The following is a 26,325-nucleotide window of genomic DNA, read 5'->3' on the forward strand; positions in this document are numbered from 1 at the left end:
CTATCAGAGTGGTAACTTTATGATTCTTCTGCCTGTTCTAGGTTATATGTCTCCACACCCATCTCCACTAGGAGCCCCAGAACATGTGTCTAGTCCAATGTCTGGAGGAGGTCCAACACCACCTCAGATGCCTCCCAGTCAGCCAGGACCCATTATAGCAGGAGACCCACAAGTTATGAATCAGCCTAACAGAGGGCCTTCCCCCTTCAGCCCTGCACAGCTGCATCAGCTGCGGGCTCAGATTCTAGCATACAAAATGCTGGCTAGGGGTCAACCCTTACCAGAGAACCTCCAGCTTGCTGTCCAGGGCAAGAGAACACTGCCTGGCATTCAACAGCAGCAGCCTCCCAGTGCCTTCAACAGGCAGTCTGGTAAGTGAGTCTTTGGTAAGAGTCATTGTTCAGGTAATTCTCTAAGTCCTATCTGTGATAGATTAAGAAATAGGTGCTGTGCAGGGCTGTAATTTGGGACTGTATTAAGCCTGAGCGAGTGCGTAAAACACATCTGTTATTAATAGGATGTTGTCAAAATAGAATACTAATAACTGAAATAGAAGTTATTTCACTGTGCAGTACTGTGTCTGTCCTGGTATGCTTGACAGTTTTTGAATGTTAATTGTACTTTACTGATAGCAATCCCCCTTGTATTTCTTCAGTCTCCTGTTGCTATGGAGGAAAATAGATAAATAATCTAGACTGAGTTGACTGATTATTTAGGTTGTTGAAAATAAACCATGTATAGTGTGCTATTAAGTGCAAAGCAGAAGAAAAAGGAAGTGTGCTTACTTTTTTCTCACAATGGTGATAGATGTTGCAGTGAGGTAAGCAAACACATTTTGGACCTAAGAAAACTCTTATATTAAACACCCTAAACATGTTAGTCTCTGAACTCTTCCATTACTGAGTTTGTGTTAGATTCAAGGGTTACGGTGATACTGTTTCTTAGATTTTACTAATGGCACTCTTCACTTCATTTTGGTGGATATGGCTTTGCTATCAATTAAGTTTGGTTTTTTCATGAAACATGATTTCATAAGGTATATGTATTGCTTTCATTAGCTGTATGTATTATAAAAACCACTTAAATCCTTAATTAAGAAAAGTACTACTTGCCTGAATAGACTAGCATGCTAGAAAACAATGATTTTTGAATCTTGGAAATGGCTTGCGTTTTAGCAATTTTTTTCCTGTCAAATTGCAGGTATTGGATTACATGCAATGAGTGGTACTGCTGCTGGACCAGGGGCTGCACCAGGGATGCCTGGACATACAACTGCCATTACCCCTAAAACATGGACTGAAGGTATAGTGGGAAAAAGATGTGGGGAAAAGTAAAAAGGAAATGTAAAAAGCTGTGCAGGAAAAATAGTGTAACCTCTACTGTGTCTTAAGTGTTTAATCAAGTAGAGTCTGTAACCTTTTATTCATTTGGAAGAGACCCACATGAAATTACTGCAATTTTTAGACAGACTGAGCATGAAGCACCTTTTTCCAATTAGAATGAAATGTGTATGTTTTCTGAGGAGCATGTATAAAACTTAGTAAGTTATATTCTGAGTATGCTTAATTGCAGCAAGCTTGTCTTTCACCTTTGTTACTGTAAACAGAAGTTTTCAAATCATGGTAGAATTACACTGTTTCCTTCTGTGTGTTTTGTTCTTTGGGAATCAAATTGCTTTCAAGGATCAGTGTAGTCTTTGAGATCAAATGAACACTGTAACTTTCTTCCCCATGTCTTCAAATATATTTGTCATTCATTGCACAGTCATTCAACTTCCCAGATTCCCTGACAACTGGGGTTGCACAGAGGCTTTTGATGGGCTTGCTTTTTTTCTTCTTATAAGCTGAAATGCAGTGTAGCTACATACAGAATCTACAGCTTTTCCTCAAGTTCCTTTTCTAGAGTTTGATGCAGATGTGTGAATGACAAATGGTGATCTATATAGATCAGGAAGTTGGTTTGAATTAAGGTTGATTACAAGATTGCAGGTGTACTTTGAAGTTGTTTTCCCTAGCTTAAGTGACTGACTCTTGAGACAATTAAGTGGCATCTTTATTTTAGTCTGTTAATAGTGAATTCATGAACATCTGAATGCATGGGTAACTTGTCATAATGAAATTCTAAAGTCTATGACCTTTAGTGACTGTAAATGACAGGTACTATTTTCATATTAACTGACGTGTTGCTTTTCATGGTGATTAGAATAATTGAGTTCCTGATACTTGAAATAAATAAAATTATTAGGAGATCATAGTGACCCAAAAGCTATTTATATCTGGCAGGTATTTCTAAATAGAGTTGTAAAGAATTTCATATGGTTATCAAGTTTGGATAGAGGTCTGAAATTAGACCTAGTTCTGCTTGTTGTCAGGTTGTGGTTAGATGTTTTCTTCTGACTTCAAGGATAGTGAACAAGGGGCAGAATGAGGTCTGCATTGGAGGAAGTTAGTTCTACAGCTGTTTCATTTCTGGTAACACTAGAATTAAAAGTCCACAGGAATAGCAAAAGAAACAGCATTCATCATAAAATTTCTTTTTTTTTTTGGCTATATATACCATATATTTCTTGGCCATATACCATGTATTTCTTGCAATATATGGTATACTTGCATTTTACTATGTCTGTTTCAAAAAACAGAGTTTAGTCTCAGTGTGCCTTTTCTGGTGATTTTGAATGTTTACCTTATGTTCATGTCTTGTCTTTGGAAAGCCATCTTGATTTTCTTCCTGCTTTCCATATTTTGTATTACGAATCAGTACTGTTCATGTTTCAGGCCAAGCCCCAGATATGAGCGTCTCCAATGCACAACAAAAGCTTCCAGCACCAGCTCCTAGTGGGAGACCTTCTCCTGCTCCCGCTGCCGCCCAGCCTGCTGCCACCATGCCTGGGCCCTCTGTACCACAGCCCCCACCTGGACAACCTTCACCCATTGTCCAGCTGCAGCAGAAGCAGAACCGCATCAGCCCTATCCAGAAGCCACAAGGACTGGATCCTGTTGAAATACTCCAAGAACGTGAATATAGGTAAGAGTGAGTAGTAAGATTAAAATGATTCTTGTTTTTCACATCCTTAACTGGAACTCCTTGCAATCAGCTGTTGTAGTGGTAATAGTGTAAACAAAGTTTCCAGGCAAAGGCTGTATTACCAAGAAGTACAAAAATATCAAACCAAACAATTATTCAATTCAACCCCAGATGATGAACTAGTGAAGCATACTGGCAGTATCACTGGAAACCATTTAAGTTTAAAGAGAAATCAATTTTTTTGTGCCCTGGGTTTTCAGTATTATAAACAAAGGGAATTTGGAAGAGAACAGAGACAGCCAAAAGGCTGAAGAGTTAGTAACCACATCAAAACCACATTTTATGAATATGATGGTTTTGTCTGGACAAGCAAAGAATGAAGAGAGTAAGAAAGTCATGGGCAAGATTAGACAAAAGTATACCAATTTCAAAAATTGCCTCCTGAATGTTCTGTTTAGATTATGAAGTATATTTGTTACAAAGTATAGGGTACAACAGTTATTTTGGAGTTAGAAAGAGACTTCTTCCCTCATCACAGCATCAAGGCTATTTAACAACTGACCTTGAGAGACTGCCAGGCAGAAGGATTTTGACCTGCACCTAAAATACATTCCTGATTGTTATCAGTCAGAGGAAAGTAATTGCACTCAGAGTATTACCTGTTTTGGTTTAATAATGCATCTTGCATTGTTACTTTGAGTTTGTAGAGGAAGGTAGCCAAGGGGGATGTTGATCTCACAGAAGACTGGTTTAACAACTTTTGCTTTATGAAGGTAAAACATCATGAAGTGATTTTGGGTTTGATACCATGCCCAGAATTTAGGCCTTGATTACAGAAAAGCTGTTACTTTTGTGTCAGGTATTGCTTAACTAATTCTATCATTGTATTCCTGTCATCATTCTGCCAGTCTTATGCATATATCCTAGGACTGAATGGCTGTATCTCTTTCAGCATGAGCAATCACTATTTTCCAGCATCTTTCTCAGAAGCTTGTAGAACACACCATGTTATGGTTTCACAGTTATTCTGATAGAAGAATTGTAGCACTAACTTCAACCAAGAATCATATGGCCAGTATGATGCAACATTTTCTGCATCAATTGACCTCAAATTGTTACTCTTCCTATGTTTTCAGCCCTGCTGTATTGCACTGTTTGTGCTAAGCTGTTATGTCTCAGTGTTCATAAACAGAGGAAAGTGAGGAGTGACAAGAAAATACAGCTAATGCTTTTACTTACCAGAGAACCGATATACAGATCCAGCATGCTAGGTTCTAAATACACTGATGTTCATGGCAGAGTGAGATGAAAGTTTGATAGGGATTCTCCAGCAGAAAGCTTTTATGTTTTATGATTTTTTTTATCCTACAAAATAGTTGTAAGATCCAAACCATTTTAATGTTGAACATTACTGGTGTTTAATTTTGCTTTGAGTTCCAGAATATGTAGAACTCCTGGAAATCTTTTCATTAGTTAAAACTGTGTAAGTAACATCAGACAGAAGTTTTGAAAAAAGCAGTTTGACAGCCTCTGTGGTTTGAATGGTGCTGGATTTAGCTTTAATATAGGCAAGTTTAATTCAGAAATGTCTCTTCACAATTTCTTAATAAAAATGGAGCAGAAAAAAGCCAAAATAAACATCCTTATCCTGAAAACACTGAGGCTAGTGAAAGCTTTATGAAATAGTTGGCTCTTGAGATCTCACACTAAACCCTTTTAATAAAGGAGTATTATGCCTTGAAAACCATTGAATTCTAGATGGATATGTGCATCCCTGTGGTCCCCCATGGGATGCAGGGGCACAGCTGCATCACCATGGCCTGCACCATGGTCTGTGGGGGAATCTCAGCTCTACTGCCTGTGGCCCCTCCCTCTCTACTGATCTTTCTGTCTGCAGAGTTGTTCCTCTCACAGGTTCTCACACTGCTCTTCTATAGCCATAATTACATCTGCCTAGTAACTTTTTTCCCTGCTTCTGAAATCTGCTGTCACAGAAGCATTACCACCATTTTTGATTGGCTCAGCCTTGACCAGTGGAGGGGTCTGTCCTGGATCTGGCTGGCATTGGCTCTGCTGGAGATAGGGAAAACTTGTGACACCTTCTCACAGAAGCCAGTGCTGTAGCCCTCCTGCTAGCAATACCTAGCCATGCAAATCTAATACACATTTTTATAAAATTCTCCCTAATGCTTTCTTCAAAATCAAGTGCTGCTTTTTAATCTCACTGAATAGCTGTCTTAAAGATAATAATGCTTATAATTTAAAGTTTTTATTATGTTGAAAGGCTTTTTTCCACCCTTATTCTCATTGCACATTAAAAAATAATAGACTTGGTAATGTCCTGCAGATTGTACGTGGTTTCTTTCCATTATCTGCAAAGTATTTTCTTAGGTATCTTCTTTACTGCTTGGCATCCATGCCAGACAGGTTTGATTGTACAGCCATAACCTCTGCTGTTGACTCGAGTTAATGAGGAATGGGTGTGCATCACTTATTTTGCAAAGAGATCTCTGCATACATTCAGTGGCCACTTTCTGCATGAAGGTAGATTGCTGAACTGCAAAGATTAAATTATTACATCCTTTAAATGGTGAGATTATATACTTCAAGGGATTGTAAAAAGATCAAGGAAACTTCTTTCTTTGGATTCTCTTTACCTAACAGTTGTTAACATTGTTACTTGAAAATAACAGCAGTACAACAAACTGTGGTCACTTCTTTTAAAGACAAGAAGGTGTCTCAAGCAGTTCTTCCATTCACTTGAGTTGGAATTCTTTAAAAAATCCTACTGACTACTGAAGAAAACATTATTATCATTACTCTGTTAGTACCATAGACAATACATAGCAATAGTACTTCTAGGAAAGTGTGAAATTGAACTTCAAAACTTTTTTTTTTTTTTTTTTTTTTGGTTCATATGTAACACATCTGGTTGTTATTTTCTTTATTCTTTCATACAGGTACCGTAGATTTTGATTTTCTTTTACAATTTCAACATCTGTTTTTCTGGACTTTTTTTTAAATAGAGAACTGATCTGAATCACAGTAAGTTTCCTGAGGCAGTATCTCTGCTGACTCAGAAATACTGATGTTTTTGTTCCTATTCCTTCCCTCTAACTAGGTTGTTAAAGGAAGGGCAATCACCCACCAAAGCCTTGAACTGTCATTGTTTGTAGCTCAGTGCATTTCAACATATGAAAGAAAATAGTTGAAGGAAAAGTTATCCTGGATATACTAATTTGATGTATAATTTAACGATAAAATTTTATAAGCATTCATTTCTGATCTGCTTTTTTTAAAAGCTCAAGTTGAAAAAAATTTGTTAGCAGTGAAATGGGTATTATAAGGGAGTAGACTGCATAATGTGATGTTGGTACATAATAAGCACATTCTATGAGCTTTGATTATGTTTAGACATATCTCAAGAAACATGCATATTTGGATTTTTGTTACAAATTTTGATGATAAAAATGCAGAGAACAACCCACCTTTGGCAATTACTTGAACTTGTATTGTGTAAACTTTTATGACAGCAAGCACTTTTATATGTTTTATACCTGAAGTGAAAGAAAGAAAACAATTCTGGCAGAAATACGAAGTCAGCATTTCACTTCATGTTTGTTTGGAAGTGACTCTTACAGTTAGTTATCTAAAACCATAAGGTATGTCAGGGAGAATCTAGATAAACTCCACATGTATAGTAAAAGAAGAAACGTTTATTGGTAGCAAGAACGTAAAAAGAAATTGCAAATACGTTCAATATGCAGTTGCTTTAATAACTTCACAACTCAGAAGAAGGGTTTGGAAAGGTTGTGACTGCTCCTTTAAGGTTTCATTAAAGACAGGGAAACTGGGATTGGTTATAATTGTTGGGTAGGTGATAGTATCAGGAAACACACTGCATCTGTTTGGGAAGGGAAAAAGAATTAAAAATAATCGTTGTGATGCAGGATTGCATCCATGTGTGGGTAAGCGACAGGGTAGACCATATGATTTAGAGCAGCTTGTCTGTTTTTTTGTAGGAATGTACACTAGCTAGTACATCTCTCCAAGAAACCGCTTAATTTTGAAGATTTTACATCCTTAGGTGAACTAAAATATCTTCTTACTAACTGGAGCGCCCAGTTGCGCAAAATGCGAGCTTTTTTTAATGTGGTATATAAACTGGAAATAGCAAAGTAAGGCAGTGTCATTTGAAGACTTTTTCTGCAGGAATAATGAACTTTTCTGGACTGAGACGAGTATTTTCAGCTTTTAATGAAACTTTGTCTAGTAAAGAAATAACTCTTCTTGATTTGGATTTCAGCCTGTACAACAAACATTACTTACCTAATTCTGCTTCAATTTTTTACTCTCTTAAAGACACCAATATAGTCTTCTGCCATAATGCAGCATTACATCCTGTTTGTTGTTCCAGGAACTTCAGAATTATTCTGGTAATACTAAAATTGGAAAAAATCAAGTTCTGTCTATTTGTCCCTCTCTCTCTCGAATTTGCAAATGAATAGAAAATGAGCTTCTAAAGGAAGAGTGAAGTAGAATTTGATTTGCAGTAGCAGCTGTATAGCTGTGAATACTTTATAAACAAACTTACTTTGTCCATAAAATAATGAAGTAGAATTCCAGATAGTAAGGCAAGTACAGTCTATGTCATCACTGACTACACTGCTTAAAAATAAAACCCATCAAAGAAGCTTGAAAGCAGAATCCTGAATAGTATGTGTAAAATAGAATTCCCAAGTTTATTTTCACATATCTAGTTCTAGTTGAAAAGAAAAGCCAAGGGACATTTTGATCACTTGACAATTTATTTTCAAAGTGGAAAAAGATAGCCAGTGTCATCTATGCAAAAGCCTGTTAGTTCAGAAAAAAACTGAAAAAGACAAGTAAATGCCTGAGTTAAACTGACTATTTTTCCTATATAATTTTACTAATGCCTTACAGATTTCTTGTGGTGTCTTACCCAGTTTTCTGGTTTTGTAGACTTCAGGCTCGAATTGCTCACAGAATCCAGGAACTAGAGAACTTGCCTGGTTCTCTGCCCCCTGATCTGCGGACCAAAGCTACAGTGGAGTTGAAGGCACTTAAGTTACTGAATTTCCAACGCCAGGTAATGCCATTTGAGGAAAATTTTCATAGCAGTCACAGGCAAACATGTTCATGCAGCAAAAAAGTAAACTGGAAAGAGATTTTGTGTTAGTGCAAAGTGTAAGCAGATCCTGCATGAGAGCTGACATAACCAACAAGCAAGTCACAAAAATGTTAGATTTTATTTTGTTTTGATAATAAAAATGTGCAGGTGTTACTTTTGCTCCTTGCTTTATCTTCCATTGTAGAATGTGACCATAGAACTGTGCTTTTCAAAGTGAACATGACATTGGTACAAAGACAGAATAAGTTCTGGACAGACTGCAAGCTGATTTGCAGCACAGACCTTCTCAACAAATACCTCTTTCTGGACATACTTAGTATTTCCATGAGTCCCCTTGTTTTAATAAAAGTTGTATGTTGGTGTTTTGTGGGGTATTTCTTTGTGATTTGTTTTTGGTATTTCCACTATGCCACAAACTTTGAAAATGAAATATAACAGGATCATATGCAAAATATGAGTTGAATGTTGAGTGCCTGTATCAGCAAATTAGTGTCAGAAAAGGAATCACACTGCCAGACTGTTACGGGCCTCTTGCTATTGGTTTTTACAGCTAGTTTGGAAGAAGGAAGATGAGATTTGGCAGGTCAAGCGAAATACTTCCTGACAAAAGCCTTGGCAGGAGTTGTGCCGTGGTGTCCAAGTCTTCCTTCCTTTGTACCCTTGGCACTCCTTTGTATTGAAGTTTTGTCAGAGGTCAGATGAAAAGTACGGGCTCTCCCTTCTCTACTGCTGGGACTGTGGCAATACTGTTCCAAGCTCTTAAAGTCTACCTTTTCCACCTGTCTTCTGTACAGCTGGCAGTGAAACAAATTGTCAGTTATGTTCAGGTCCAGCACTAGAAAATGTGTTAAGTATGCAGTTCATTTGCATTTTATTTTGATAGTATAATATCTTGGCTGGCCCCTTTTATTGCAGCAGGACAGTTGTTACCAGCATCTTGTAAAGAGGGAAGAAATTATGATTAAAAGTAATTAATGCTTTTGACCATTCTGAAGGTTAAAGTTTTGTTTAGGGTAACAGATGCAGCTGTTGCAACTGTATCAATGCTGTATTCTTTTCAGGACTATAATGACAAGGGAAGAGGAGACTGGGATATATTTTGAATTGTTTACTTTTCTACTCTGCCAGAACAGTGTTTAAAGTTGTTTTGTTAAGAGCTATTATATCTTTTGAGTATTTGTCTTTTCCCCCCTCCTTCCACTGGTAGTTAAGACAAGAGGTAGTAGTCTGCATGCGTCGTGACACAACACTGGAGACAGCACTGAACTCCAAAGCCTACAAACGAAGCAAGCGCCAGACTTTAAGAGAGGCTCGTATGACAGAAAAGCTTGAAAAACAGCAGAAGATAGAACAGGAGAGGAAACGTAGGCAGAAGCACCAGGTATTTTAACTTATTAGGTGTTTGCACCATGACAGAAATGCACCTTGCTTTGCTGTGTAGATGTTCTCTTTTACATATTATATTTACCTTTAGAGTATTTCTGATTAAAAAACTCCAAGTGCTGTGATAAGTAATTAGAAGACTGTAAGATCAGAACTCCTACGTTCCTGATTTCAAATCCTTGCTAGGTCAGAGTGCCTGCACTAACTTGATTCTCTTTCTAGGAATACCTGAATAGCATATTGCAGCATGCTAAAGATTTTAAAGAGTACCACCGGTCAGTCACTGGGAAAATTCAGAAACTTTCTAAAGCTGTGGCAACTTGGCATGCCAACACTGAACGTGAGCAGAAAAAAGAAACGGAGAGAATTGAGAAAGAAAGAATGAGGAGACTAATGGTAAGAAGTAGAGGAAGGAAGATGGTTATTTTAGTTAAAGATATGTACTGCATCCTTTTAAAATGCTTGTATATTATCTCAGCCACTCCCATGTGTTTTCTGTGTGAAGTACTTAGTAATGACAAAAGTATAAATCCAAAACTACTACATTTTGTTAGTATGTTTCTGTTAATGGTAGTGTGTTACTATTGAATTTAACCTATAGCTCCTTATTTTTAAAGGTTTTTGTATAGGAATATGTTAGTGTTTTTCACTAGCATGAAAACTTAGCACAGCCACTTCTGAATAACAGCAACTTAATCTTACTAACTTTATATATTCACACTTTTGTATAATTGTAGGGCTGTTGGTCCATTTTACAAATAATGGGCTTTGATTTATTTCTAGGTTTATAATTTGGAAGATTCCAGATGATTAACTTGTTCATGGCATTATTCCACAATTTTTACATACAGTTGATGCCACATATGAAATAATGTAATACATAATAATAATAATAGTAATACATGTATTTTGAGAATAAATTACAGTCAGTTCTACCCATTTAATGCTTCAAATAATACTCCTTACCATTTCATGCTTTTTCCTTCCCTATACCCTCACAATTGCAGTTGTATCATTCTAAGAACGGAGTAAAATGGGTTCATGTATAATCGTGTCTCTTCAGAATGCTGTGGAACTAGTTGAAGGGCTGCCTACCTTTCAGGAGTTAAAATAATTCTGGAATTCAAAGCATAGAGAGATCGGTGCATATGTACAAGTATGTCAGGGACTTGGGGTAGAAAAAATTCTTCAAGATGTTGGTTAGCTCTATCTTAACATTTTATTAATGTTTCACCAACACAGAATGATAGTAAATTGACAAGCATACTTTGTAACTTGCTGGCAAAAAGCAGTAAGTATGTAATAGACGTGCAGATGCAAATGCTAGTTCCTGTCCAGAATCTATTCCCACTATGTATATGGCTGAATAGTTTCATTTTAAAAATCACAAAATGAAATGCAGAAAAAAAATACATGTAACAATGATAGAAACTTGGAAATGAAAGCCTGTATAAAGTTTAAATTAAGAATTTGCATAAGAGAATTACAAATGTTTAGGCCCTAGAGCTTTTCATAAAATGATGTAGTAATCAGTATTATAGAGCTTTTTTTATAATTGGAGATCATCATCAGCAGTTTGTCTAACTTTTCTTGTAAAAATGTTAATTATTAGTAAAAAAGGAGCTGATTTTAAACAAAAGCAATATTGACATTTGGGAAATACCTTTGTGTATTGTGAGGTTCAGCTTATGTAAAATTGAACATGCAGTGTGATAAGTAATGAAGATGTCCACTGCTGAAAAGAACAAAATAGATTTGAATGTCCAGAAATGGAGCAGGATACCAATGCTTCTAGATTATCAGTGCTTTCTCCTAAAACCTCACCAAGACTCATTAATCTCTTACCATACATACAGAATCTCATAGGCATTTTCAGTTTAGGGTTTTGCAGCTACTGCTCAAGTAAATCCTTTTGCAAAACCAATATGTGTGTTTTGTTAATGAGGTTACTTTGCCTATTTAGTTCTAGTCCACTTGTGGTGAATTTGGAATTCACAGATGTGTACTGTTGTTTTTTTTTAAAAACATCATCTCCTCTCAGATGCTTGCCATGGCCTATGAAAATGTGCTATGTCTAAAACTTTTTGCATATCTTTTCAGGAATGCTGAATTCATTCCACAAATTTCCCTTAATTTACTATGATTGGAAATAGTGATTGAGTCACAGCTCATTAGTAGTACTATATATGTATCATGCAAAAATGGGCTTTGGTGCAATTTAAAAAAATGTTTGTCAAGACAAGCTTAAATGTATAAAATAAGTACCTTGGCTAGATACTGTGTATTCAGTTACATTAGAAACAATAAAAACAACAACAACAATCGTAATGATAATTTATTTTTCCTGAAAACTTGGGGTTTGAGCATTGTAATTGTGATGGGTTGAGCATAACAATGGAATTTTGCAAACAGTTTTGCAAGCTCAGTTTAAACATTATAGCTATTCTTACCAACTGTATGCCATTCTGGTGTCTCTAGAAAAGCAGGAGATCTCCCAGAGTGCTGTATTTTAAAGTAATTATCTTCAAAGTATTTCTTACTCGTGTTTGGTTTTTATATGGCACTGCATACTTCCTTAATTTGTTGTGTTAGCCAAAACTGAGATGGGCACCTCTGCTGCTTTTTTGTATTTTTCTGACATTCTGCATTATATCATCACAGCACCTGAAAATAATATTCGTTGCATGTCCAACACACTTACACAGTATGACAAGGATGCAGAAGTTGCCAGGATGACTCAGATAGGGTTTATCTGGTGAATCCTATTTCTAATAGTGAACTCTATCAGAGATGAAATAAAACCAGAGTAGAACAGTGGTACATAAATCAAACAACAAAAAAAAAAATCACATGACATCTAGAAGAAAAGGGTCTGTATTCGTACTGGAAAAAGGACTAAATGCAGTTTTATGTCCAGCTCCTGTGTTCCTCCCCTTAGTGAACAGCCTGCACTTTTGTATCTTCAAAAAGTCATCTCTGCAGAAGAGTTTCCATCTCTGTTTCAGGACATTCAATCTGCCTAATGTAGCATTGATTTTTTTTTTTCCTCCATTGCCAGTCATAGCTAGGGCAGATTTTCCCATTTATTAGTGCATGAGAGTAGGAAATGTGTAGAATCATGGAATCTCTGTCTCAGAGTCACTCAGCCTGTCAGGGAGCTCTCTATTGAACCACCTTCCAGAAGTGTTAACACTGAGTTCAAAACAGGTTGCTCAAGACTTTTTTAGTCCTGTCTTGAAAACCTCTAACATCAGAAATGGCACAGCTTCCCTGCCTATTCAGGTCCTTCTGAAGTGCAGCCCAGCCCTTGAGCATATTGACAGATATCCCATGGTTTCATGTCCTCTGCAAACTTGACTGAAGTGCATTCTATCCTTTCCTCTGTATTACTGGTAGTTGTGTTAAACACAACATGATGCAGGAACCCCTGTGGTATGGCTCTTCATACTGTCTTCAGATAAAGTATGACTTCTGACACCTTGCAGTGGGATTTTGGGTGTGTTGGGGGATGACAAGGTGAGCAGGACCCAGCAATTTGCACTTGCAGACTAGAAAGCCATGGACTACATCAAAAGCCAAGGCCAGTGATACAGCAAAGTGCCCTGCCCTTGAGTCACAGCAACCCTGCTGCAGGCTGGGGCAGAGTGTCTGGAAAGCTGCAGAGCAGAAAAGGATGTGAGAGTGTTGGTTGACAGCAGCTGAACATGAGCCAGCAGTGCCCAGGTGGCCAAGAAAGCCAGTGGCATCTTGGCCTGTACCAGCAATAGTTTGGCCAGCAGGAGCAGGGCAGGGATTGCCCCCCTGTACTCAGCACTGGTGAGGCCACACCTCAAATCCTCTGCTGAGTTTTGCGACCCCACCCAGAGAAGGATATTGAGGTGCTGGAGCACGTCTGGAGGAGGGCAGTGAAGCTGAGGAAAGGTAGAGCGCAAGTCCTATGAGGAGCAGCTGTGGGACCTGTAGTTGTTTAGCCCAGAGAAAAGGAGGCTCAGGGGGGCCCTCATTGCTCTATACAGGCATCTGAAAGGGGATTGTATCAGGGTGGGGTATGATTTATATTCCCAGGTAACAAGCAATAGGACAAGCAGAAATGGTCCCAAGTCATGTGGAAGGTTAAGATTTGATTTTACATCGAATAAAGTACTTCTCTGAAAGGGTTGTCAAACATTGAAATAGGCTGTCTGGGGAAGTTCAGAAAGTATGTGGATGTGGTGCTTGATGACATGGTTTACTGGGGGACCTGACGGTGTCAAGTTGACTTGATATCTTTGGGATCTTCCAATCTTAATAACAATTCTGTGGTTCTATGATAGTATAGTTAGAGTAGATATTAGGAAGAAATACTTGACTATGAAAGTGGTGAGACACTAGAATTGCTCTGAAAAGCTGTGGATGCCCCATGCCTAGAAGTGTTAAAGGCCAGGTTGGATGTAGTTTTGAGCAATGTGGTCTAGTGGAAGGTATCCCTACCTGTGGCAGGGGAATTTTAATTAGATAGTCTTTAAGGTCTGTGCCAACCCCTGTGATGCTGCGACATATTGGTAAAAATCAATGACTCTTCTGGGCTTGATCATCCAACAAGCTCTTTACCCATGTAGCTGCCCCTCTGTGCAAATCATAATGACCTAAGATAACACTTTATTATCGACATAGGAGTTGGATGGTGTGCATTCACCATAATTTCTGTCATGATTGACATCTCTTTTGTGTCACTAGGCTGAAGATGAAGAAGGCTACCGTAAGCTGATTGATCAAAAGAAAGACAGACGCCTGGCCTACCTGTTGCAGCAGACAGATGAGTATGTGGCTAACTTGACTAACCTGGTATGGGAGCATAAACAGGCACAAGCAGCCAAAGAGAAGAAGAAGCGAAGGAGAAGAAAGAAGGCAAGTAGTTACAGTTGATATTTTTAAGCCATTTCTTCTTCAAATCCAATTTAAATGTTGATGAATGTGGTGATGCCCAGCTGTCATACATGTAATCAGAGTGTCTAAAATAATCTGTGCCACCAAATTCTTAATGCTGAGGGAACTTATCTCTCTCTCTCTTAAAATATATATATATATGCTCAGAAGAAGGTGATAAGAGGCAGGATTATAAAATTCTTAGCTGCTAATCTCCTCATAACACTAATTTGCTCATAAACTTTGTACGGGTAAAATTGAGACAGATGTGTAAGTTAGGATAATGTACCCAAAAGGAGTGCAATGTATCAAAAATACATTCAGGGAAAAAGATGGCAAGAGTCTGCTTTGTGTAGCTGTCTCATCCAGAGCACCTATTTTATATATACATTATATACTCCACATTATATACTTGGTGAAGTCCATTTTGTTAGGACCATTGAAAATAGCTAAGAAACTTGGCTAGGTTTATTATAGTAGTGGGTATTTTGCCAGTAATATTGTTCATTGTACATTTTTAACCTTTAATTGAAACTTTCCAAGACTTTTCTTTATTTTTCTTCCTATGAAATATTTTTTCCCTGCAAGAGAAAGTTGTTGAAATTGAACAGTGCAAATTTCAAAAAAATAATTCCATGTGTGAAATAGTGATTAAGAAATTATTTGTTATTTTTTACCTCAGAGTACCTTTCATCTCTTGCAGAATACGTAAGAGGATTTTTATAATCCATTTCCATGCCTGATTTGCTACTTATTACTGCTACAAATACAAGCATTATGTTTACAGGGTTTACTAACAGTACTGGAAATATGCTAAAAACAACCAGCATAGAAAAAACACTGATCTTGGACATTAATGGCATAAAAAATATTATATGTTATTTCCTGCTCTCAAAATAACTGTGTTCCTGAGAGTATGTTCTTAACATAGGAACAAAAACATGTCTACAGAATGAAGATGTAATGTGGATGGGGCTCTTGGCCTGTATTACCAGTGAGAACATGCCAGATTTAATGTATATAATGCACAGTAGAGATAATCATTATTGAGACAGCAAGTGGAGTAACTGCATTGCTGTAATAACATAAATAAATACATATTCCTTTAATTGTCCACATATGTGTTATGTTTCTCTATGTCAGTTTAGCCTATGTATGTGTGAGAAACAGCATTATTTTCTGGCTGTGTCAGTAAAGACATGATTTTCTGTTCCTGAAGTTGAAAGGAGATATGTCCTGTAAATAATCAGTGTTTATCCCACCCTAAAACTTAAAGGAAGATTAGCAGAAAAAAAAAAGAAAAAAATAAATGTTTGCTCTGTCTTGGTCATCTACATCTTTTTGTTTGTAATTAAGTTCTTTCCAGCTCATCTTTTGCTCATCTGTGAAGGAAGTAGGAGTTCACACAAATATTCACATAAATATTACCCTTTGTTTTAATCTATAATTCTGTGAATTTGTCATTCCATGAAAGTGGAACACATTGCAGTTAGTGGGCACTGTGTCTTTTTTCCAAGTCATACACTTTCAGTTCTTAGGCTTTTATGTTATGTAATCCATAATAAAGTTTAATCTACTAATACCTGTAGTTAATGTTTTGCACTTACAGAAAAATGAGAAAAGACAGATCTTAGGATTTTCTCCTAGAAATGGCAGTGAGGAAGTAGATGATGAAGAAATAATCTTTGCCAGACTCATTATAGAATATCCAAGTGAACCTTATATTCTTAGTAGAATAAAATTTGAGATTAGTCCATTCTTTCTCTGGGACACAGTTTCTGTAATCTTCATGATGGATTTTCCCTGTTTGTTTCTTTAATATTCCTCTGTGTTTTCTGTCTCTAGTTTCCTACTGTAGTCATGCATAAGAAAAAAATATTCCAGATGAGATTTTCATCTTCTAGGCAGCTTTTCACTTTATTGTTAGTAGTTTTTCCTGTCATTATGCAGAGAATTAACAAAACGTGCCTTCTTGCTTTTTAATACTGAGATTTCCCCAATTCAAGGGTTACGTTGTCAATATTGGAGATCTGTTTGCATGGTCCAAAATAAAAGTGCAAAATGTCTGTCATTATTGACATTTATTTTCTTTGTGATCTGTTCTTCTGATTTCCAAAATTTTTAACTATAGGTTATAAATGTTCTCACAGCAGGTTATGATTTCTGCACAGTGAACAGCACTGATGCTTACTGCTTGTCTGTAATTTGAGTTGTAAGTTTCTTTTCCATTGCCCATGGCTAAGCTATAACAATCTTTATGTATTAGACAGCATTCTCTAGTGTAAAAGAATGGATCCCAGCCCTAGTTCATCCAGGGAAAAGGTATCCTCGGTCAATGTAGTGTGTTAATCCCAAGAGTAGATATGTGTTTTCAAAATTTATCCTGCCCTTCTGTTTATTTAAAATCTTCACTTCTGGTACAGTTCTTTTCTTTGCAGTAATCATACCTGCTGCCTAGAAGTGCTGATGCAGGCAGCCTTGAAGCTTGTATTATTCTTGTTCCTACTGAGCATCAGCTGCTACATGTTCATTTCAAGTACATGCTTTAGATAATGGAATTTAGTGGCAAAGAAAAAGGCTGAAGTATGATCTTTAGCAGATATTAAGAATTATATCAATATTGAGAAGTGCAGCTATTCCTCAAGTATACTTCTTAAACAAAAAAAGGAATAACTTAATAGTCTATATTCATCACATGCTTTAATAATACTTGGAAGTTTTTTATCTCTAAAACACAATTTAAGAGATCACTATTTGTTGTTAGTCTAGTATCCAAAATATTTTGCTGTAGTAGTACAAACTCAGCAGTGTGACATAAGGAGAAGCCGTAAAATGTCCTTTCTTGCTCAGAATTGTTTAGGAAAGTTGGAATGCGGAAGCAAACTACATGTCTTTCTCTTTTCCTCATACTTTGCTGACATTTTTAAGTAAGGTAATTGAGGATAAGCCTTGAAGAGGATGCTGGTCATTTCTCAGGTTGGTGCCTGGAGAGGAAATAATCTAGCTTTCTCCAGTGAAGAACTCCAGGGTTCCTTTTGTTTCTAATTTGAGTAAGGTCTACATATGATGGGAATATAGTACAAAAAAACTCAAAAAATACTCCTTCTAGTTAGTTGTCAGACCAAAAAACCCAAAATATAAACCGAAGATAAAAGTGCCTTGCATGAATGTACAATCTGTAATGCCTGCTGACACCTTTAAAATGTAGATTAAAGCAGTTTAGAGGAAATTAGTAGTAAATAATGTGAAAAAAATTTACTAATTTATTTACATTAGAATAGCCTGAGCTTTAGGTCTGAGCTGGAATTGAATGGGCCAGCCACTCCTTAGATGCAAATTTATATAATTGACTGAGTAGGTACCCTCCTTACATTAGTAAATGCTTTTTATGTGTTTATTGCTCTGGGCCTGTCTCTGTCTATATCCATCCACACCTTCAATAACTTGAATCCCAGGCTGTTCAGAAATAAGTGAAGCATATTCATGATGCAAAATGTTTACATCAGATAAAGTATACTTTCTTTATTTTTAATCTGACTGTAGTATATATCACTTCTTCATTTGTTGTAGAAAGCTGAAGAAAATGCAGAAGGAATTGCATCTGGTCTTGGTCCCGATGGAGAGGTATGAATTTTACAAGGTGTTGTTTTTTTTCTTTCCTGTTAGTTTTTTGGTTTTTAAAAAATACAACTTTCCAGTGATTATTCTGCATTGTGCATCATGGCTATAACCTTGAAAAGAGTTATGATGACAACTGTTCTAGGAGCTGTTGTGTATAAACAGAAATAATAATTATGTAGGTTAACGTTTATGCTAGCCTTTCAGTATTCCTAAAATCAATGACTAAAATGAAAACTATATTGAATGTATCACTGAGTGTGATGAAGTCTGCTTCTAAGTTTTATAATGTGCTTACAAGGAATATTTTTCTTGCGGTCTATATACAGACAACTTACTTTCTAGTGTGAACTCATAAACACGATATAGTCCATCTTCTCATATTTATAAAAAACACATTGTTGACATTGTCACAGACTGAGTACAGTGTTACGATGAATTAAGACATCTGAAAATTCTTTCCTCCTCAGAAGCAAATGGAAATTAGTAATTTTTGTGTCATTCTTCAGATAATACTATTCATTCAGTAGCAAAGCATATGCTGCCTCATTCAGAGTTCTTCTGTTAGTGCAATTTTTCTAATCCACTTCATTTTTATATAAAGACTTTATAACTGTATTTGTTTTACTTCTGCTCTCTTTTTATACTTGAAAGTGATAGTTATGCTAGTATAGTTAGAGTTACAGCAAAATACTTTAATGTATTTGTATTTGCACAAGGAAAATGCACATAACATTTCCTGTAACTTCAGTATTAATGGAAATTGGTTGTGTTTTGTACTCTTTGTCAGTCACTGTTCAGAACTGTTCAGAAATAGTTTTTCTTGTTCATATGTATCTATTTGGAAAATATTCTTGGGTAGAAACAGTATTAGAAGGCAAAAAGTTTTTGAAGTAAAAGAATCTGTGATTAAACAGAGCAAAGAAATAACATAAAGAGTGATTTTACTATTTTAGTTTTTTTACAACACAGATAAGTAAGAGATTTTGTTCTTACAGGTGCTTCATCAGCTTAGTTGAAGAAGTTAGGACAGTGAGTTTTTAAAACAGGCCTTTACTTAGAAAGTTAACTGAACTGCTGGTTCTTGTTTCTCAAAAAAAAAAAAAAGCCATTAGGTCACTGTATGTTTTTTGTTACAGATGTCTGTTGGTATAAACAACAGGATTAAAGGCTTATAAGAATACATACCTTGTGTCTTGATTTGCAAAAACCAATAGCATGTTCTTTTCCATGTTGTTAATTTACTTGGGATACTGGGATGTATTTGTGGATGTCACGTAGAATATGTTACACACAGAAATACTGTGACTCAGTGTTTGCTTAGTGGGAAAGTCTGGCATCTAGTAACAAAACATCACTGGTTGTTCAGTAGTGGAATTTCGATGGTACTATCAGTTCTTTTTATTATGTAGGAGAAGTATGAAGTTCAGTTGCTTTATAGTGTAAAATGTCACTTGAATTTTTAGCCCATAGATGAAAGCAGTCAGATGAGTGACCTTCCAGTCAAAGTTACTCACACTGAAACAGGCAAAGTTCTTCTTGGACCAGAAGCACCCAAAGCAAGTCAGCTGGATGCTTGGCTGGAAATGAACCCTGGGTAAGTAGTTAGTATATGAAATAGACTGTTGTGTTTGCATTGATGTTTTTCATGTTATACTTTCTTGTTTACCAATTCAATTCTTGTTTTAATATATTGTATGTAAGCTGAGTAGGAGATGTACTGAAGCTATTAGCTCCCCTTTTAATTGTATTTCACAATCTTCTGTCATTTTTGTACAGCTATGAAGTTGCTCCCAGATCAGACAGTGAAGATGAAAGTGGCTCTGAATATGAGGAGGAGGTATGTATCTTTAAAAAAAAAAACTATGACAATACAGTAAAAAAACAAGTACTTGTTTCACATTTCATTTTCCCCTTCTTCATAATGAAGAGAAGGGAGGTGATAGCAGATGTGCAGGTGCTTTAAGACTCTTATGAACAGGAAAATAGATTGATTCTGTAATTCTTTATTTCTAGCATTTGTTCTTTATATACTTTGTAAAGGCCTAACTGGTAATTGTTGTTAGGAAGAGTAAATATTTTACTCTGATTATGAGTGGTAATGAACCAGAGAATTAAGCTGGTTCCTGTTTTAAAATACATCTCAGAAAATGCTGCACTGTGGCTTTGTGCTGAATGAAATTAACATCTTCAGGGTTTATGCACTGATGGTTTTATAGGCATTAAAATATCATGGTTACTACTTGTATGTTATGTTTATTAAAATGTTAGGGATTATTCCAGGGATTTATATTCAGACTTTTCAGTATTTGATTCAGTATTTGGATGGTGATTTAAATACTGCTACTACAAAAAATCCAGAAAGAATCTTATAAGTAACCTACACAAAGATCCCAGCCTTGCAGGGTCATTATATTACAATGAATAATGAATAGTGATAATTGCATAGCATTTTCAGATCAGTACTTTCTAAAGGAGAGCAGAAGTGAGGAATAGAGAAAGACCATGTTCAATCAACAACCATATTCAATCAACAGGGAGCAGAACTAGGTATAGTACTCAGATCTCCTAAGTTTGGCAGTCTTTACACTACTAGACCAAACAATCACTGAAACTGTATGATGTTATGGTGTGTCTTTGTAGGAGTAGTTTCTGGTAATGTAATTCTACATGTCTCTTAGTATTAAGGTTGGAGAGAAGGGCCTGATACCTATCAGATTTTAGAATCTCACTTAGTGAGATTTTAAGTTGTTTGCTATCTGCTGCAATTATAGCTAAAATTTCTTTCAAAAAGAGTAAAAATAACTGGTTTTAAAAATTAAGAAACTAGAGGCCTAAATCAGTAGTACTTGGCAGTATTTTAAGCCTTATTAATTTATCAGACATCTAGAATACAACATAAAAATACATATGGTATTGGAATACTCTCTATGAATATGGTAGTCAGAGAAAGCCTTTGGAAAGGAAGGTCGTTTCAAAGTATTATGACTTCCTGCTGGTTAATGTATGTCAGAAGTTATTTTTTTACATTGCAGTGCAATTTTATTGCAGAATAGGTGTGAATTGAACCTTATGATTCAGATGTCTGTCATAAAACACTGACCAATGAAAGCTACCAATATGAGAATGCCATTTGAAACTATGACTGAGGAACATGTTACACTTCCCAGCACTTCTGTTCTTTTTCTCTGTTCTGTAGGATGAGGAAGAAGAATCAAGCAAATTAGAAACAGATGAGAAGATACTCCTGGATCCTAACAGTGAGGAAGTTTCTGAGAAGGATGCAAAGCAAATCATTGAGTGAGTTTTCCTTAAGTACTGTTTATTAGGAACTGATTTCTAACAGTGGCATTTCACAAGAGTAGCTTTCTCTAGATTACAGTGATTTGTTTTACTTCTCTGGTATAAATACCTGCAGGAGAAGGAAAATGACAATTTAATTGTATACTCTTTATAATCTTGCACTCTTTGGTGTACTTACCTCACTCACAACTGAGGACTTGAACTGTTTCTTTAGACATGTAAGCGTGGTCAAAAAATACTTGTTTGTAGGAATTCACTCGAGTTCTATTTCTGCTTTCCAGGACAGCCAAACAAGATGTGGATGATGAATATAGCATGCAATATAGTGCTAGAGGGTCTCAGTCCTACTACACTGTTGCTCATGCTATCACCGAAAGGGTCGAAAAGCAGTCTTCCCTTCTTATTAATGGCACATTAAAACATTATCAGGTGAGAAATCATTAAAACAATAAAATACCTAAAACTTGGAATTATGCTCAAAATTTCAGTGTGATATTTAAAATGACAAACTGAAAATTTACAAACTGAAAAAATACAAAGGCTCTAGTAGGTTAGAATTTGGAAGTATGGACAAAGCAATGATACCTGTCACAGATTATGTTACATACATCCTCCTCAAGTAATACAAACTTTTTACAGCTACCTCTACCTTTTCTTCATTGCAGGTGAATAATGTTTTGATTTTGGTATCCTTCTCATTGACTTGTAATTTCATTTCTTATTGGTTTAATTGTGGTAGATTAACAGTATTTTCCTCCTTCCAGTAGTTACAAGTTTAGAGTTTTGTTTTTTAATTAAGGTCCTAATATTCTGGGGCAATGATAGCTACAATTTGAAAATAAGAAAAATATTTAGCTATGGAGGTTGGTGTCACATGTTCTTCATAGACTTTCACTGGATTTATAGTAACCAAGACCCTTGGTATTTTGATAGAAGCTAGATTCGTGTGTGATTGAAAATGTCCTTGAAGCATATTTTCTGCACGTCTCCTATCACACAACTTTCTAGTGAACTCCAACAAGCTGCATGTTATCTCTAGCCAGAAGATTGTGTGTGTGTATATATATATCTTTCCACATAAAGAATAATGATGTAAACAAAAGAGCTTTCCTCAGTTCTGAAGCAACTTTGTAGGTGGGACATACAATGACACTACAGATGCCAGTCAGCTCTTGATGACTTTATAATAAATATGGATCAGTCCACATGTAGGTAAGGCCAGTAAATCTTCAACATTATTTTGGCTACTGTCTTGCAGGGAGAACGGACAATTGCCTCAAGAGTGTATTGTAGAATTTTCCCTCTGAACTTTCTCAGGCCACCTAACTTCCTGCTCTCTCCATGCATGGGGCAGACCAAAACTTTGGATATGAGAAGGAGAAACTTCACACATCCATCAGTAATGTGATGCACACATTTGGAAATCTGTCTGACAAGGGAATAGTGCTTTCTACCAGTATTCTTGAAGTCTGAAATTCTGTTAGGTAGACATTGTTAAGCTACAGAATCTGGCTTCCTTCCAGCTCTGGCATATTTGGACAAAGGTGGCCTACTCTGATGTGGAGTTTTGGACAACAAATACTAAGTGGACATGTGCTACAAGAACTTTAGTATAACAGTGATACATTTGGCAAGTGTGAGGCTTTACGTTTTGTGCGGTTTTGACGAGATTGGTTTTGAAAGATTTTCATTGACACAGGCAAATGTAATGAAATGCACACAGAAAGTTTTAGCATTTGAGAGTGTTGAAATTGAAGAAAAAATACCTGCTGTCGTGTTTACCAGCCTTTCTATGAGTGCCTCTGTTGCTTTGTGTGCAGTAGTAAAACCTTTCTACATGAAATCTGACTTCATCTTACAGAGTATTTTAAACAGGAATGGTATTTCCATGTAAAGACAGACGGGGGTCTTCATGCATATAATATTACTAAAGGAAATCCAACTTGTAAATGGACAGGGACATCAGAACATTAGTTCCATACTGCTGATTTATTATTAATTATTTTTGTGGGTTTTAAATAACTTAAACTCTTACTCTTCATTTCAGCTCCAGGGACTGGAGTGGATGGTTTCTCTCTATAATAACAATCTGAATGGAATTTTAGCAGATGAAATGGGACTAGGAAAGACAATACAAACTATTGCTCTCATCACTTACCTGATGGAGCACAAAAGACTCAATGGCCCCTATCTCATCATTGTTCCCCTGTCGTAAGTAATGGGTCTCATTCTGGCATCATTGTCCTAAGCACTGCAGATTGTTTTATTTGGAACACAACATGCTGGCAAAACTAGAAAGCTAGTAAAACACTTGATTCTTATAATTTTGGCAAACTGTATTGAATTTATTGTAATTCACTCTTAAGCCAAAAGAGGGGGATGTTTTTTTCTTTCTGATTACATGCATGCACTACACCTTTCAGCTTTTAACTCTGATAATAAAAATCTCTTGCTTAATTCTTTAAGCAGCTGGTGCCTCGTCTGATACCATGCAAGCACGCCTTAATGTCTTTGATCTTTTAAGTACTGTATAGGTAGTCCTGGATATATGTAGCCTTGATTGATACATACTTTTGTCAGGTGTGCAGATTATGATTGTTTATTGTGCTGCCCCCCTATGGCTTTTCCTTAGCTTCCCAAAATGCTGCTTGTTTTATAAATTCCTTTTAATGCAATTTCCTTTCTCCAAAGGTAGGTGTGGATTTTAGTAATTTGAATAAAAAATGTCTGTCATTGTAGAAAGCTTATAGGGTGTTGAGGAGCTGTGATATTATTTTTATGTGTAATTGACTTGATTGATATTGAGAGGTTCCCTGGCAATTTCATTAGCTAATTTGTCCACCAATTGAGCATGCAAATTTGTTCTAGAATTAGGTTGAATTTGATTTGTGGTCATCTCTTGATTTCTTTTGAGGTGTCCTGTCTTCTGGCTGTGCTGCAGTAGTAACTGATCAACTAATATAAATGCCACAGGTGTGCCAAATTTTATGAATACAAATTATAAGTTTAGTTTGAAAAGAAACATATGGGAGAAGATCTATAAAACAAAAATAGTGGGAGTGTTACTAATGTCAATTTTCATGTGGGCACAGTAAAAAATCTGATTTCTTTTATGTACTCCAGTGTTTTTTTAAAAAAGTGAGAGAAACTGAAAGTTCTTTCTTTTATAGATTTTAAAAGCTGCCTTTCTCTGCCTTTTCTACAATGCTAGTATTGTTGCCATCATTGGTCCACTAAGAAGGGGGAAAAAAAAGCAAGCAGCTGAAAAACCTCACGGTTTTATTTTTGTTGTTGTCTCATGATAGCAATTTACTTCACTATAGCAACTATTTTGTTAGGATCAAACAGCAGAAACAGTGCAAGATTGGATCCTCATAGTGGTGGTTGGTGGCACTACGAGTAGTTCTGCTTGAGTAGAGCACAGATAAAGTCTATTATCAATTTCAATGGGTTGTGTTTGAAAAGCTGTAGTGTCTATTTTTGGATGATAAATCTAGTATAGAGGAACATGCAAATCTATTTTGTGTCCAGAAACACTGTTCTTATCGTTACTATGTACCAAAGTATAAAGGTGCATGTAAAACACTACTGTAGTTTCAAAAAGGGCTCTGAAGATAAGCTGAATGAGTGTTTTACACATTTTTTTCTGGTTACTTCCCTCTGAGATGCTTGCATTTTATTGCAGTATGTAAAGTGGACTTTTAAAATATGTTGTTATTTATGTGGGTTGATTACATAAAATCTGTTGAAAAGCTGGCAACCACTTGAAAACACTTAAAAAGTTTGATCTGCAGATGATGAAACATGTTACTTTTTCTCTATAATTTCTATAGGACTTTATCCAATTGGACATATGAATTTGACAAATGGGCTCCTTCTGTGGTGAAGATATCTTACAAGGTTTGATTTGCTTTTTATATGACTGTAGAATTGAAGGAATGAGAACTAAAGACAGTTTTTCCTCTGTCACTGCAAGCTTTTAAATTATCTACTCATCAGGTGTTGTCATGTACTAAGCAGTGTGAGTTAGCCATACTAAGACTATAATAAACTGTGAAAAGCTATAGAAGTAAAACAACTGTAAATCATTGTACAAAATGCAGAACAAAATTGTTAATTATCACATTTGCGAGGCTTCTGCTGAGAGTTATGAATGGGAACTACCTAGCATTTTATTCCTAGCTAAATACTTTCTTGTGTGCTCCTGTAGTAGTGAAATTGCCAAGCAGTTTGTAGGGAGACCAGACAACTGGCCTTATATTTCTATGAGCCCCACCAGTAGCTTTACAGTCTAGCAGAGGTGTAGGGAAGGCACTCAGAGAAGGTCTGGAATTATGTCAATGTATTATTTACAGCATGGTAGGATTGCAGGTTCATCTGGTTGCTTATTACCTGCCAATTCATAAAAACAATGGTCTTTCTTCATCAAAGTAAAGAATAACAGTTCAAATGTTTCTCTCTTTTAGGGTACACCTGCAATGCGCCGCTCACTTGTTCCTCAGCTTCGAAGTGGAAAATTTAATGTTCTTTTAACTACTTATGAGTACATAATAAAGGACAAGCATATCCTTGCTAAGGTAATTTTAACTATTATCTCTCTCCAGCAAGACCCAGCCACCTTCAAGTGGTGCATGCCAAAAAACATGTTTTTGTTTTATGGGGAAGTTCCCAGTTCTGTCCTTCAAAGAAAGTTATCCCTTTCATTTACATTTCTGTTTCTCAGTTTATGATTGAACTTCTCAGTCACAGCTGTCCCTTCTGTAAACACTAGGATTTTCCCAAATGTATCAAGGGAACTAATTTCTTTGTGCAGTTCTGTCCGTACTGTATCCTGCCTGTCTTTGGAAGAACATGACTTTTCTCACTTCTGCATAGTATTCAGCCTAATCTGCATCAGTGACTTTTAACTTTTTCTGTTATTTCTATCCTGAAACTCACTC

At 36.2% G+C, this 26,325-nt stretch overlaps 1 protein-coding gene across 6 annotated transcripts in view; it reads left to right on the forward strand.

Annotated features, from left to right (window-relative positions):
* Positions 1-26,325, forward strand: part of SMARCA2 (SWI/SNF related, matrix associated, actin dependent regulator of chromatin, subfamily a, member 2) — a 119,301-nt gene that overhangs the window by 30,936 nt on the left and 62,040 nt on the right. For all 6 annotated transcript variants that reach the window (XM_068176833.1, XM_068176830.1, XM_068176835.1 and 3 more), the window contains 15 exons: positions 42-371; positions 1,201-1,302; positions 2,775-3,024; positions 8,008-8,134; positions 9,384-9,557; positions 9,782-9,955; positions 14,276-14,450; positions 18,039-18,088; positions 19,549-19,679; positions 19,862-19,922; positions 21,282-21,382; positions 21,667-21,814; positions 23,433-23,596; positions 25,219-25,285; positions 25,852-25,962. In XM_068176833.1, coding sequence (XP_068032934.1) covers positions 42-371; positions 1,201-1,302; positions 2,775-3,024; positions 8,008-8,134; positions 9,384-9,557; positions 9,782-9,955; positions 14,276-14,450; positions 18,039-18,088; positions 19,549-19,679; positions 19,862-19,922; positions 21,282-21,382; positions 21,667-21,814; positions 23,433-23,596; positions 25,219-25,285; positions 25,852-25,962 — 2,165 coding nt within the window. The remainder of the gene's footprint in view (positions 1-41; positions 372-1,200; positions 1,303-2,774; positions 3,025-8,007; positions 8,135-9,383; positions 9,558-9,781; positions 9,956-14,275; positions 14,451-18,038; positions 18,089-19,548; positions 19,680-19,861; positions 19,923-21,281; positions 21,383-21,666; positions 21,815-23,432; positions 23,597-25,218; positions 25,286-25,851; positions 25,963-26,325) is intronic.

The sequence above is a fragment of the Anomalospiza imberbis genome, chromosome Z (assembly GCF_031753505.1).
Source record: "Anomalospiza imberbis isolate Cuckoo-Finch-1a 21T00152 chromosome Z, ASM3175350v1, whole genome shotgun sequence".
NCBI lineage: Eukaryota > Metazoa > Chordata > Aves > Passeriformes > Viduidae > Anomalospiza > Anomalospiza imberbis.